Source organism: Tiliqua scincoides, chromosome 3 (genome assembly GCF_035046505.1).
Source record: "Tiliqua scincoides isolate rTilSci1 chromosome 3, rTilSci1.hap2, whole genome shotgun sequence".
NCBI lineage: Eukaryota > Metazoa > Chordata > Lepidosauria > Squamata > Scincidae > Tiliqua > Tiliqua scincoides.
Genome location: NC_089823.1, coordinates 197678941 through 197693841, shown reverse-complemented (window position 1 = coordinate 197693841; position 14901 = coordinate 197678941). Strand labels below are relative to the sequence as shown.

Here is a 14901-nt window from a genome sequence, read left to right as displayed (position 1 = left end):
TTGAAGCTCAGATCTTCCAGTCTGCCAAACTGGCAAACAATGCCAGTTTGGCTACTTGAGGTCTCCCATCAATCAACCTACTAACCAGGAAGAGGCAAGTCTCATGTGGGCTCTGAACTTGGGCCCTGAGCAGTTACAGGGTAAAGTGAGGCTTACTCTAAAGATCATCAGTCCCAGGCTGGTCAGTGCCAGTACAACTTCTCTGTGAGGAAGTGCCTCACATCCTTGTGGATCTAGCTGCAGCTCCCTCTCCTAGGCCCAGCCTCAAAACTGAGGCCTCTCCTTCTGCTGCTTTTGACCCCTCTATCTTTCAGACGAGGCAGACAAAAGGTGATTCATAGAGTTTTTTTTGCTGTTGCTGTAGTAACCACTGTGATATCACAAGTACATTGTCAGGCTTGTTTTTCATAGGCCCTTTTCCATGATCCCAGCCATAGGCATTCCTCCTCCTTATGTAGCACCATGAGATGTGCTCCCTCAGAGATGCATGTTTGCAGACATGCTCAGAACTATAATGAATGGGAACCCATGTTAGCTGCCTCCAGACACTGGAAGTTTATCGTTTTAGCTGGAGAGCTGGATACCTAGTGCTCCTCATCAGGTGTGCTCAGCTTTTTGTGATGAGCTGCCAATCTCAGTGCCAAGGGCAACCCCATATCCTTGCCCTTCCTTAGTCATCTTTCTTAGGGGAAGGAGCCTGAAGAAAAGGAAGTTTGTGTGCTTCACAATTCAAAACAGCCAAGGGTGAGGAAGTGTCACTCAGGATAAAACCCTGAAGACTGTTTTTTCTACTTGATATGCAAAGAGGTGCAAGGAAGCAGCTGTTGCTGTCAGCTTTTGACGTCTGCTTTTGGGCCTAGAAAGTGTGAGAGCACCTACATATTCTCAGCAGGAAACATGTCATCTCTTCTAAAACAGTTGCATGTTCATTGGTATTCATGGGAATGATATTTTGTTAGTTCAGATACTGTTTGCGTTGAAGCACCACAGCTGGAATAAATGTCATGATGCAAATTTTCTTGATACAAATACGTTATGCAGGAGAGATTTGCGCCTTCTGCAGAAAGGTGTATGTGCAGGAACAAAGTGAGCATATTAATGAGAGCTGTAAACAGAGGGCTGTTCTACTGGGCATATCTATATTGCAAACCTAAACCATTTTAATTGCCCTCCCTCTATGGAACTCTGGGAATTGTAGTTCTGAGAGGGAACGACATCTCTAGTAGAGAATTCTTAGCTCCCTCACCAAGCTACAATTCCCAAGGGAAAATATTACCATTATGCTAGTTTAAAAACTGATTATGGCCTTAGTTCTCATTGTCCATTTAGTTTCCTTAGATAAACTTCCCTCTCTTACCCCAACTTTATTTCTGTAACAGAGTCATTAATAACTATGCTGTAAAGTTCACTGAGATGTATTATTGAAGTGTATGTCATTATTCTGCTTCTCTGTCTATACTGGAACAGCTAGTTGAGCTCAGAGAGTATTGCATTCTGTCTTTTGTGATTCTCTGAATTTAACAGAAAATCTCTGTTCTGATTTACACTGAAAGGTATTATGATGCACTCTGTGGTATCTTTTTTGGTTTGTTTTGGTTTTACAAAAGCTGTTTTTTAGACATTTGCCAATGACAAAGATCAGACATAGCCAACTTCTATATTTTGGGGTTACTTTATTCTCCAGATATTTGTTTTGGTTGCAGACAGGGGTCACTGCATTTTTGTTATAGTAAATGTTCCATCCCCCTTCTAGTAAGCATGATGAACCCCAGTCTTCCTCCTGACATTGGAGTGGAGAGCAGGGGTGTGTATCATCCCCACGGTTTCAATGTGCTTCAACTCTGAATTTCAGTGTAACTGACAACTTTATCCTTCTTTCAAAACTTGGAGCTGGGAATTGTCCCAGTTGATGGTGTGCCTTGGAGGCAATCATAGTGTCTCAGAAGTACAACATGACTATAGAGAAGAATGATCCTCTAATGTTTTCCCTTGCTGCAAGCTCTGACAGAGGACTGGGACTTATCTCCGTCATGCTGAGCTTCAAAGTCACTCTGAGCTGCTCAGACTCTTGGTCTGATCCTTACATACTTGGTCTGATTCTCACATACCTCAAGTGCAACATACTTCTTGACATGGTTGGAGCTTGCAGTGATCACTGGGGAATTCTCTACTATGTCATGTTGCACTTCAGAGCCACATGAAACACCTCTGCAGCTCAGCATACCCCTAAAGCAACTTTGGGGGATGGGACCATAATTCAGTCGTAAACTCCATCTCTTCCATGTGGAAGTTCCAAGGTCAATATTTGGTATATCCATTTAGGGCTGGCAACAGACCGCTTCTTAAAACCCTGGAGACCTGCTTCCCAGTCAATGTAGTAGACCAGGGGTGCCCAAACCCCGGCCCCGGGGCCACTTGCGGCACTGGAGGACTCCTAATCTGGCCAGCAGGGAGCCCCCAGTCTCCAATGAGACTCTGGCCCTCCGGAGAGTTGCTGGAGCCCATGCTGGCCCAATACAACTGTTTTCAGCTTGAGAGCAATTGTTCAACCTCTCACATGAGCTGTGTGGGATGAGGGCTCCCTCCACTGCTTGCGGTCACACATCTGTGGTGCAGCAGTGGCAGTGAAGGAAAGGCTGACCTTGCTTTGTGCAAGGCCTTTTATAGGCCTTGAGCTATTGCAAGGCTTTCATTCATTCATATGTTCCATCTCTAATATATTCATTTATGTAAATTTACTCAAATTTAAAATGTAAATTAATTCTTTTTTTCCCTGGCCCCCACACAGTGTCAGAGAGATTATGTGGCCCTCCTGCCAAAAGGTTTGGACACCTTTGATTGTAGTAGACAATACTGAATTAGATGAACCAAGTATCTGACAGCCCAATCCTGAGCTGCCCGGGGTGCACTGCTGCAGCAGCACCGAGAATGGCTGCCACTGCATCCTGCATGCCTCAGCCTGCTGTGAGCGATGCCTCAGGAGAAGGGGACTTTTGTCCTCTTCTCCTGGGTAAGGGAAGCAGCCCCGCAATGGAACTACTCACTTTACCGCCAACAAAAGGTCAGCGGTATGGTAAAGGCATTCGTGTAGAGCGCTGAGCCCCACATGAACGCCTTGAACTCGGTGGAGCAGAACTCCACGGGACCTGCCTCCCTCTCCCCGGCACGCCTCCCGTCTGCCCTTTCTCCGCCTCCCGTCTCCCCATCACACCTCCTTCCTGACCCCCCTCCGCCTGCCTCCCCCTCCCCAGAATGCCTCCTCCCTGCCCCCTCCATGCCCCCCTTCCTGCCCCCACTTACTGTACCGTGGCTCAGCAGACTGTGAGACCGACGAGCAGTGGAGAATGGGTGCCCACTTGGCAATAGCCCTGCGCTGGCCAGCGCTGAGCTAGCAAGGGCGCTGGCCTGGCAGTAAACCTCGCAGACATGCTTATGGCACGTTTGTGACAGTGTGCTATGACGGAAAGCCGGAGCGCCAAGCTCAGGATTGGGCTCTGAGTCAGTTGGGCAGCCCAATCCTTTGTAAATCCCTTTGTGGCAATTCAGCCGCACCAATTGGGTACATGCTTTATCCTGCAGGGGAGTTTCAGGCGCCCAGGTTCTCCTTTTGTAAAGTTACATGTAGACAGGCTGAACTGCTTGTTAAGAATAACATGTAGTTTGGCCTTTACATTAGCGCTGATAATGGATAATGCTTTTCAGTGTATTAGGAAGTTGCAGCAGATATAGAATGTTGCTTACCTCTTAGGAAACTCTGATGCAAGGAGGGTGTTGATGCACTTAGCCTCCCAGAGATTTATTTATTTGTTTGTTACGATATTTATAGTCTGCCTTTCTCAATAGACTCCCGGTGGTTTACATAGGCAGGCTGAACGTATATCAATTTTTCAATGAGATTTTTAATAAGCATTATTCCATGAGTCAAACTCATAGAACCTCCATTATCACCTGTCTTTCCTTCTCTTTCAGGGTGGAAAGATCCCAGTGAGGTGGACAGCTCCAGAGGCCATTGCCTACCGCAAGTTCACCTCTGCTAGCGATGTATGGAGTTATGGCATTGTTATGTGGGAAGTGATGTCATTTGGGGAGAGACCATACTGGGATATGTCCAATCAAGATGTGAGTGTTATGAGCCCTCCTTCTGAGTACAATAATTGTGTCCTTATATTTTCATAGGAATGGGAAATAATTTGACCATCATAATTACATGCCCAACAAGCATCACTTAATGGTACTGTCACTACTCTGTTGCACTAAAATTGTCTATACAAAACAGATTTGGTAAACAGAAGATATTTATACAGTCTTCTGTCTTTTCCATGAATGCTTATTGTTTTTCTATACAGCACTATTTCTACCTGGCACTATATCTACATGAGATCTCTCAGCTTAGTTCAACCCTCAAACAAAGTAACATAAGAATCTAAGAAAAGCCCTGTTGGATAAAATGGAGAGTCCATTGCCCTGTTTCATATGGACCCTGTCAAATGCCAGAAGCTCACCAGAAGGACATGAAAAACCTATGAATGAATAAGGGCCATCACCACATCACATGACAGTCAATTTCCTAATGGCCCAATCTTATCTGGGCCTTACGCTGATGGAACTTGTTTTCCATCAGTGTAAGGCCTGGGACACTGTTGCAGCAGCCACAGCTATTGCACATGGGCTGGGACCACCAGTGCAAATGGCTGGTAGCCCTGGGCACGTGCTAACAGAGCACCTAGCCTCTACTGGAGCAGGGACGTTGGCAGAGGGGGTGTTCTGAGGTATTTTGGGGAGGGTCAGGGTTGACCAGGGATTTTCTTGGGCAGGCTGGGGGCAGATAGCAGCAGCAGCAGCACTGCTTATATCATATATATACCTGGCCTTGTCATGACCCCCTGGACCCACTTGGATTTACACCAACCAAAGAACTGGCACAGATCTGAGTAGGCACATTGTGGACTATGGGGTAGTGGAGTAGGTAAGAAATGAAATGAAAGCCAGCATAGAGCAGTGACAGAATCTTGCTTGGTGTCTGAATGAGGGAGAATTTGACAGAACTGCCCAACATCCAGTGTCAAAGCACCTCAACCTGAGGCCAGTAGAGAAAGATGGTAGGGATTATGGTTTCCTTGTTGCTTCCTCAATATGAAGCTCAGAGCCTCAAAATTACCTGAGTCATGCTATCTAGTGCAATACCACCTGTGGTGTCTGGGTTTGGGGGACTCCTTGCTTTCTGCACTGGTGATTTTCCGACATAAATGCTAGAGATGATCCCAGTCTCAGTCTTGCTCGGGCTCTGCAGAAAGACTTAGAAATGCTTGCTGTAAGGTGTAAAACCCAGCCTGCCTCACCTTCTTCTCTTCCCCCCCCCCAATCTCTGCGGTAGGGAAGAGTATCTAAGATGAAAGCAGCTGAGAAGGGGAGAGGAATTGAGAAGAAAAGTCAGTGTGGTGGTAATTGGACACGAGGAACCTGGCAGGCCTTTGAAAATGTTCAGAGGTTTTATGAGATAGGTACAGAGACTTGATGAAGTCCTGCACTGCAGCATGATAGGCAGAGATAATGAGAGTGGCGGCTGCTAACAGGGAAGGGACTACTTTTGTCTTGAAGCGCCAGAACTCAAGTTGACCTCTGAGTGCCCTGCTTCCTTTAGAGCTTCCTTTGCTCCATGTTCACCGGGCAGCCCACACATTATACTCGCATGTCCTTGTGCAGAATGCTGTGACTCAGGAAAAGGACTCTGTTTCCAGGAAGCTTGAGGGTGTGCTCAAGTGTGGATTGGCACAGGGTGGCAGCCCGTAACTGGTTGAATACCACGCTGAGTTTACTGCATGCCAACTCTCCAGCAACCTGAACAATAGATATTCCTTGTGGAAGATTATTGGTATTGTTATTACGGTTTGTAAGTGGAGAGCTGCAGGGGAACCTGTTGGCTGTAGGAGCTGAAGGAAATTGGTAACATTGGCAAGCTGTGGCCACAGCCACAAGGGCAGGTAAATCCCCCTCCTCCTCTCCTATCACTAGCCCACTGGCTTGAAATTATATGTACAAGCCAGAAAGTAGCAGGTGTGTAAAGCATGCCATATTTAACCATATGTGAAAGCAGAAAAAGTCTTCAAAAATGCCTGTGTAGGATCCATGCATGTGCTCACACATACACACGTTTGCCCAGGAAACCTGATCCTTTGCTCCTTTCCTTAGCATGGGTAGGAGTAGAGCGAAAGGAACAGATACCTCCCGCAAATGGTGAACTTACATGCACTGTGTATGAATATGAGAGCTCCTTTCACTGGTACTGATGAAAAGTTGAATGCTAACTTAGTGGCGTAGTAAATGCTGGGGGAGGGGCCTTCCCAGTTGAACTCTTCCTTTTGCCCTTTTAAAAAGGATAGGGTGATGCCCCTCTGAATTATGTTTCTCTTGTCATGTGTATTTCTCAAACACACCAATATGCTCTTTCCGTAGGTAATTAATGCAATAGAGCAAGACTACCGGCTTCCACCTCCTATGGACTGCCCGGCTGCCCTCCATCAGCTTATGCTAGACTGCTGGCAGAAAGACCGCAACACCCGGCCGCGCTTTGCTGAAATAGTTAACACTCTAGATAAAATGATCCGTAATCCGGCAAGCCTCAAAACTGTGGCTACCATCACCGCTGTGTAAGTTGCCAAATGCCTTTACTGTACTGTGACTCTGTCCCTGGAGGCCCTGTTTCTGGTCTGCAAATGGAAAGCTGCAAACCGTTTTTTTTTTAAATTTATGTCATTGGTTATGTCTTTCATTTCAACTGGCTGATTAAACAATTAAACGTAAATACGTTTGCATATTACCAAGCCCCCAAAATAGGTGTCTTGAGAAAGAAGGGTGAGACACTTTTGAATTTTGATTAATAAAAGTTACTTGTTTCATTCCCGTTACAGCAAGTAATACACCAGAACATTACACTTTTCTACAGAGAAACAGGAGCGCTCTTAACTTTTGTCTTGCTGGTTACAATTTTCCCTGCATCAGTTTCAACCATTTAATCAACTGAAAGTTTACAAGATTAATCTACCAGTTAATGGCTATAGCACTAATTACAACTCACCCCTTATTTTGCAAGCTGAGGGCAAAGAGAAGAAGAGAGGCTGGAATTGTGTACAGTTTGTTATTCAGTCAGTTTAGCTTTATTTTTAATCGGGGATTGCTGATTAATAAACTGCTCATCCTCTTGCTTCCTCCAACAAGAGGGGAGGGAAGGGGAGATCAGGAACAGCCCAATTTTGAGTCCATGTAGAGGTGCTGTATGCTCCTAGGCATGGGAACTGCAGTTCCCTTGACACAGCATGTCTGCACAGGAGCATCCAAGGCCGTCATCCTCAGCGTGGATTGAATACACACATGCATCACCCACTAGATGACTTCTCAGTAGTGGCAGGAAGTGGCCATTTGTACCGATGCCCTAAATGCTAATGTGCAGGAATGACCATTTCCATGATGCCAAATAACTGCACAGATGCCGTCTGCATGTGCAGGCTGCATGACACAGAGGGGGCCATCACCATCACCTCCACTCCCTCCACCACCTCCACTCCTCCTTCAGTGGGAGTTATGGGTGGTTTACATCACACAGATCACTATCAGCCTAAATGGCTTTCCTGCATTAAAAAAAAACTTCATGAGTATCCAAAACAGAGGTACTTCTCATCCAACCTTCTCCCTGACATGCTTGTGTTGATTGTGTACAGTGTTTAAATTCACTTTTACTTTTTGAACATGGGGGAGCATTCAGACAGGTGATGATCAACCTGTAGTCTGAAGCAACATGAGCCCGGTAATTCTGTTTCATTGTGCTGAGAATGAGAAGGAAGGTCATAGCTATAGAACTTGCCTATCAAAGCAGTGCGAATGGGAGGGGAGTTTGAAAGAAGTCTTGCTGGAGTTCAGCTAGGTACAGTATCATGTGAATGAATAAGCAGAGTCCCAAAGGAGCAAAACAAACCCATTTGTGCTTATGTTGCCTCTGTTTTTCGAATCCTAGTTCATAGCATGTCATTCTTCTCCCCAACGCTTTCTTTGTGTTCCAGGCCTTCTCAGCCACTGTTAGACCGCTCCATCCCAGATTTCACTGCCTTTACCTCAGTAGAAGATTGGCTCAGTGCCATCAAAATGAACCAGTACAGAGACAGTTTTCTGACCGCTGGATTCACATCCCTTCAACTAGTTGCGCAGATGACATCAGAGTAAGTGCAACCTGTTTACTCTGAGGGTAGGCTCTGCATGCCAATAGAATGGTATTTCCCTTAACGGTGGAAGAAAGGGAGATCAGATCTTTTTCGTAAGGCTTCCAGTGGCCACTTGGTTGACTTTTAGACAAAACAGAACTTCTGCACTGGGAACAAGAGATAGGTAGCTCATGATTCTAATATGCTTGTAACTCAAAATGTTCCCATCCCAATGGCAGTTTACCCCTCTGCCTTGAGAGATCCGGTGGTATAGTGGTTTGGGAGGTGGACTTAGACCTGGAAGATCCAGGTTCAAACCCCACACCCCCACCCAGCCACAAAGTTTCCTGGGTGACCTTGGGCCAGTCACTTTCTCTCAGCCTCACCTACCTCACAGAGTTGTTGTGAGGGGAGGGGAGCAGCTGCGCATACACCGCCCTGAGCTCTGGAGGAAGGGCAGTATAAAAATGTGAAAAAAAATAATTACATATGGTCCTAGAATTCATTTGTGCTAGGGAAGTCAGAAGCTGATCAAAGGGAGTGCCACCTATTGGTGAGTGCTCAGTCACCCCTTCATTCTTCTAAAAATGGCATCGGTTTTGTCCGATTGGCTCTTATTTTTTGGCTGTTGCATAGCCACCATATATGCTGATTCAATCCACTTCCTTGCAAGAAAGCGGCTTGAATCAGCATATAAGGTAGCGATGCTATAACCTGAAAACTAGAGTCAATCGGGCAAAGCCTATGCCACTTTTGGTTACAGCACCCCAAATATACCCAATAATAGGTCTAACTTTTAAGACAACTATATGGGTGTAGACCTGTGTAATGTATTTATTGGAGGGGGAGGAATTAGTAGATATCTGCTGCCACCATTCCAGGCTAGAGAAACCATGTGGGACGGCGGGCATCTGGGAAAAACTCCAAGCTGAGCTCAGAACTAGCAGTTCTTGTTTAGAACCTAATCTTGGTAGTGAACCCAGGAGGAGATGGCACAACACACGGAATTACATGTGAACATGGACTAGGCAGGCAAGGAGTCAAAATATAACCCATTAATGAAAACCCCAAAGTACTGTAAAATGCATTCAACCAAGCCAGGAAGAGGCAAATAGAAGTAAAGAAATATGCTTGGACTTGTCTGGATGGCCACAAAAAGCTGACAAAATTGGATGCAGTAAGTATTAATGCCCAGGAGACAGAGCTGGGTAGTTGCTTTTTCCAAAGCACACAAGACCCTAAGACAGTGGTGCTCAAACCCCAGCCCAGGGGCCATTTGCGGTCCTCGGGGACCCCAAATCCAACCCGTGAGGAGCCCCCAGTCTACAATGAACCTCTGACCCTCCAGAGACTTGCTGGAGCCTGCACTGGCCCACCACAACTGCCCTCAGTGTGAGGGTGACTGTTTGACTTCTTGCATGAGCTGCACGCTGAGGGCTTCTTCCACTGCTTGCTGTTTCACATCTGTGAAGCAGCAGCGGCAGCAAAGGAAAGGCTGGCCTTGCTTTGTGCAAGGACTTTTATGAGCCTTGAGCTACTGCAGGGCCATCATTCATTCATATAAGTTCTATCTCTAATACATTTATGTAAATTTATTCGAATTTTAAAAATAAATTAATTCTTTTTTTGTTGGCCCCCAACACAGTGTCTGAGAGATGATATGGCCCTCCTGCCAAAAAGTTTGGACACCCCTGGGCATCACTACGTGAGAAGTATGGCTTGAAAGACAAAGAGCAAGCAAAACAGAATTAATTCCATAATCACATCTAGCTAGAAATACAGTTTCTATTTCTAGCTGCTTAGGTTATCCCGGGAATGTTGGCTTTTTGCACTTATAGGGTGGTGGTAGTAGTTAGTGGCAAGTGGGTGTGCTTTCTGCAAACCAGCAGCTGGATTCCATGGCAGATTTGGCACAATATACACACAAGCATCCTTGTGCTTGATCTTAAGAAATCTAGGTTTGATGACATCGTGGGGTTACCATGTTGAATGGTGGGGAAACAATCTGACCAATTCATTCCACCCTTTTACCTTGACACGTGGGCTTGGCTAATAAATCAGTTGGCAGTTGCCAGTCTCTGCAAGGGAGCTGACTAGGACCTCTTGTCTTCAGTAGTTCTCAGACAGATCAATCCACATTCTGTACATATGGCTTTTGGGGAATGGCATTTCAAACAGAGAACCTCAGAGGAGTAATGGCTTCCACCTAGGATGGCAGACAGGCTCTTTGGGAGGGTACAACACCCCAAAGTCATCTGGGGGACTAGAAAGGTTTAAATATAGAGAAAAATAGAGAAACAATGAGGGAAAAGCCAGGGCATTTGTCAAACTACAAACCTCCACATGGTTCCTTCACTCACCCTAGCTATCTTTATATGACTTGTGCATACTCAAAGAGTTTTTGTCCAGCAGTCTCTGCTTTCCAAGATTCACTCATTTGCTGCCATCTTCCCTGAAGCCCTTCTTGTAAAGATCAAGATCTGCTGACTCCACATACCATGGTTCCTAAGCCAGGGGTTGCAACACAAAATAAGGTCATGGGGAGGTTTCTGAGGGTTGCAAGAAGCAGCATTCCCTGGAAGCTGTGTGACTACACAGCTGAAATTGAAGCCCCGTGCCGTTTTCCTCTGAGCACTCTGGAGCTCAGTGATGATGCGGTCATTACGAAGCATTCCAGAGCATCATCATCATCATCATCATCATCGCTATTATTATTATTAACATGTACCAACTCGATGGGTTGTTGGACTGAGAGAAAAACTGTATTTAGGATTGTGGTCAAAAAAGTTTGGGAAACACTGCTATATACCATGGAAAGTTTTCCACAGTTCCCCCTGATTTAGAGACTGCAGGAGATCTCCAAAGTCCTGAATGCAGAAGACTAGCAACTTGCATGTGTTTGATTGGTTGTTTAATATCTCAGAGATTTGTCCCCCAAGTTCTGACTCAGAAACTTTCTCTCAGCCTCACCTACCTCATAGGGTTGGTGTGAGGACAACAGGAGGGGAGCAGCTGTGTACACCGCCCTGAGCTCTTTGGAGGAAGGGTGGTATAAAAATGTGAAAAATAATAATAGTAATCTTCTCTTGCAACAACATAACCATTTACAAGAGAACTGGGAAGTTAGCAGCTTCAAGGAAACTGTCTCATCATCCTTTTGGGCTCAAGCAGAAATAAGCAGAAATAAGCAAAGGAGACATTTGAGTCAACCATTTCTGTGGTGCAAGCTTGACCCCTTTTCTTCTTTTTTTTGCAGAGATCTTCTAAGAATAGGGGTCACCTTAGCTGGACACCAAAAGAAGATCCTGAATAGTGTCCAGTCTATGAGAGTGCAGATGAGCCAGTCACCAACTTCGATGGCATGACGCTCCGTGTCTTCTTGCAGCAATGGGAACAAGAGGAGCGGACAAGAGAGGGTTGGATGTGGGAGGGGAGGGTCAGCTGACAAGACAGTGAGATGTTTGCAGAGGTTGGATTATTGTCTGAGAACTTTTAAGGGCCGCAGACAAAGTGTTCGCAGGACTCATTTCGAAGTGGCAACTTCCGTTTCTTGTCAACAGAAGCACACTTACCGATGCCATGGGAAACAGCATATAAATACATATAAATATGTACAAACCATATATTTAAAGACAGTGAAGACGAACCAATGTGTGTTGGGAGAAAAAAGAGACTTCAATCCCACCACCAGTGAGCAGTAGTCAAGGGGCCAGTGGGGAGGAGAGAGGTGCAACCCAGAGCAGCCATCTTCAGCAACCATATTCCTTTACTTCTCTTCCTTAGTTCTCCTCCCAGAGCCTTTCTTGCAAACCCATTTCCCGTTTTTGTTCATAACTCATGGGGAATTTTCTTCAGAAGTCTCTACAGCTACCTACTAGAAAAATCAAGACATTGTTCCACCAGTTACCAAAGGACTTCGCTGACCACTGCATGGGGGATCCAGACCAATCCAGTTAATGTCTTCATATTGAAGAAGAGATGTACCTTCAGTAGAAAACCTTGTTTTTTTCTTTTGCTTGCATTTTTTTGCAAAAAGGGAAAAAAAATCCTCATGGAAAACAGAAAAAGGTGTTCCCGTGAGTGTGTGCGTGTGCATCTGTATGTCGTCAACTTAACTTTGGAGTCGCTCACTGCTTGTCCATAGCAACGAAACAAGGAAGTGGGACTAATGGATGATAACTCCATCACCTCCAGGGAAATTGGGGATTCTGTGGGGGACAGAAGTGATATGCTTTGCTTTCTGTCTAGATCAACTGCGCTTGGAATATGTAATGGGAAATGAAAAAGAAAGCAATTGAATTCATTGTTCTTAGGAGGAAGGAAGCAGAAGAGTGGAAGGTGTAACAAGGGTTTCAGGATGCACAACCGTAGAGGCAACTGGACAGCAGAATTCTTGGTCCTTCAGCATCCCAGTCACCAACAGAGGATGACGCAAGGCTCTTTAGTTTCATCCTGTGGACCTAAGGATTTCGATATTTCTTGACTTTGGTTTCATGGCATCAGAGGTAGGTTCATGCATTGCTTCTGCCCATCCATCTGTCTCTTCCTTCTCCATTGTTCCTCATTATTTCTTTAACAATGTGTCTTCCACTATGCCCTGCACTTCCTATATTTGATTTTCTATTAACTTGGCTACAAGTGTCATTGCTGATTTAAATTAAATTAGCAACTGCACCTCTCTATTTACATCAGAGCATTGTAAGGAAGGACAGTAGTACCCTCCCTTAATGGAATATGTGACGAGTTTATGCAGATGAATCGTCCCTTAGCAAGGCTTTTACTTTGACTGCATGTGTTATAATTGTATGCTGCCACTATCTTAGGGACAAAACCAGCTATCAGCTTGCACTTCATACTAGCAGCATAAAAAATAGGTGTAATGGCCCAGTCTTCCAAAACAGACTTGGAAAAGCAGCTAACTTTCCAAATCAAAAGATATTTAATGGGTCCCTAGGTCAAACTTTGCCCTAAGACACAATCTCCTAAGCTTAAACGCACCTGCTGTTTTAATCTCAATGAAAAACAAAACCACTACCAACTCCACTGGGTGCAATCTCTATGCAGTCACCTTTTTGACTCATGCCCTTAGCGTGATGCTGACCCGAGTACTACATATAATTTATGGAAAAATAACACTAGTGTATGCATCCTTGTAGGTTGTGTCTGTATCTGTTTTCTTCTCTCTAAAGGGAGTTCCAGAGCTCTTGTGCCCATCTTCCCTGCCATTATCCTAACCCTGATTCTTCCCTGTCACAACCTTAAACCTACCTGCTGGGATCTGCGTGTGAATTCACATGTGCCAGTGTTTATGTGTGTGCTAATGTACACATTAAAGACCTTTGCAATCAGGAGAAATGAACACATGCCAAAGCAGCATGTGTTGGAAAGAACCTTTTTTTGTACTGCCAGGGAAAGTTCTCAAAAAGACTGTTTAACAGACGAGGTCAGTGCTTCCCTACTGGGAACTCCTACAAGGGAGTTGTTGCTGGGGAATGCAGCAGCGCTATCCCCAGGATTGCTGTCCCCAGGATTGCTGTCCCCAGGATTGCGCTGCTGCCAAGGACGGGAGGAGAGTTTTCAACTTACATGCAGCCAGTGCTGGAGTCCTGGGAGGCCTCTGGGGTCTGGGGAGCCCTCTGCAAGGCTCCCCAAGCTTCTGTAAGTCTTAAAAAAGAAAAAAAAAGAGCACTTCCAGTTTTTGCGATGAAATGGAAGTGCCCTTTTTTTTTTTCTTTTTTTAAGACTTCAGTAGACATGGGGATTTCTGTGGAGGACTCCCCAGACCCTCCAGGGCTGCAGCGCTGGCTGCAGGTAGGTTGAAAACCCGCCTCCTGTCCCCAGCAGCTGCGCAATCCTGGGGATCGCGTTGCTGGCTTCCCCCCTCCAACCTGCCTCTTAAAGGAGCAGGGACAAGTGCTACCCTGGCTGGTGCGTCACAACCTACCAGTTTGGAAACCACTGGTCTAGGTTGCTTGGGCAGAACACATAAGCAGCAAGAAAAGCTGGGGTGTTATCTGTCTCTCCTGGACCAAATTAAGAAGAGAGTGTCTTCTTGAAATCCCTTGTGCTTCTTAATTCCACATTATAATTGCAACTATAGGCTTAGCTTTCTTTTTGTTTTGGTCTGGATGCCTGCACATCTTAAACAGGTGTGTTAGAAAGATGAAATAAATACATATGTGTTATGTTGTCATCTCCAAGTGTATCTTTCCACTTGTGTAGCTCTTTTTTCAAGATCACAGCTTTCATATAAGATACCAAGCCCATTTTCCTCACTGGAGCAAAAGACCTTGTTTATTTCAAAACAGTTGAGCTATTTTGCAGAAATTATCTTAATGTTCTTATTCTGTTGCATCAGCAACAGTTTCTTTGTGACCCCCCACTCCAATTCCTCTGATCATGGCCATTTTATACTCAGGTCATTTATTGATACTCATTGTTTGGCCTTAATTAATACTCTGGAGTTGCTTTGCTTTCTCCAGTATTGTGTGGCTTGTCTCACTTGCTGGACTCTTCTGGAGCTACTGTATTTGCTCTGTAGTCACTTACCTGTATCACCCTGAGTCAGACTGGCATGGATCAGTTTGACCTACTCCCTGGGGAGCCAGCAAATGGATGATTATAAGTTGGGAAAGGGCTTGTTCAAGGTGGTCTTTCAGTTCCATAATGAGGAGGAGAAAGAAGACTCTGTGTTAGGAAAGGAAAAGAG

General features: G+C 45.3%; 1 protein-coding gene across 1 annotated transcript in view; it reads left to right on the top strand.

Moving 5' to 3' along the window:
- EPHB1 (EPH receptor B1) overlaps positions 1-11557 on the top strand; it is a 350262-nt gene extending 338705 nt beyond the window's left edge. The window contains exons 13-16 of the mRNA XM_066621865.1: positions 3970-4119; positions 6454-6647; positions 8055-8210; positions 11449-11557. Of these exons, the coding sequence (XP_066477962.1) occupies positions 3970-4119; positions 6454-6647; positions 8055-8210; positions 11449-11557 (609 nt within the window). The remainder of the gene's footprint in view (positions 1-3969; positions 4120-6453; positions 6648-8054; positions 8211-11448) is intronic.
- Positions 11558-14901: the final 3344 nt, after the last annotated feature.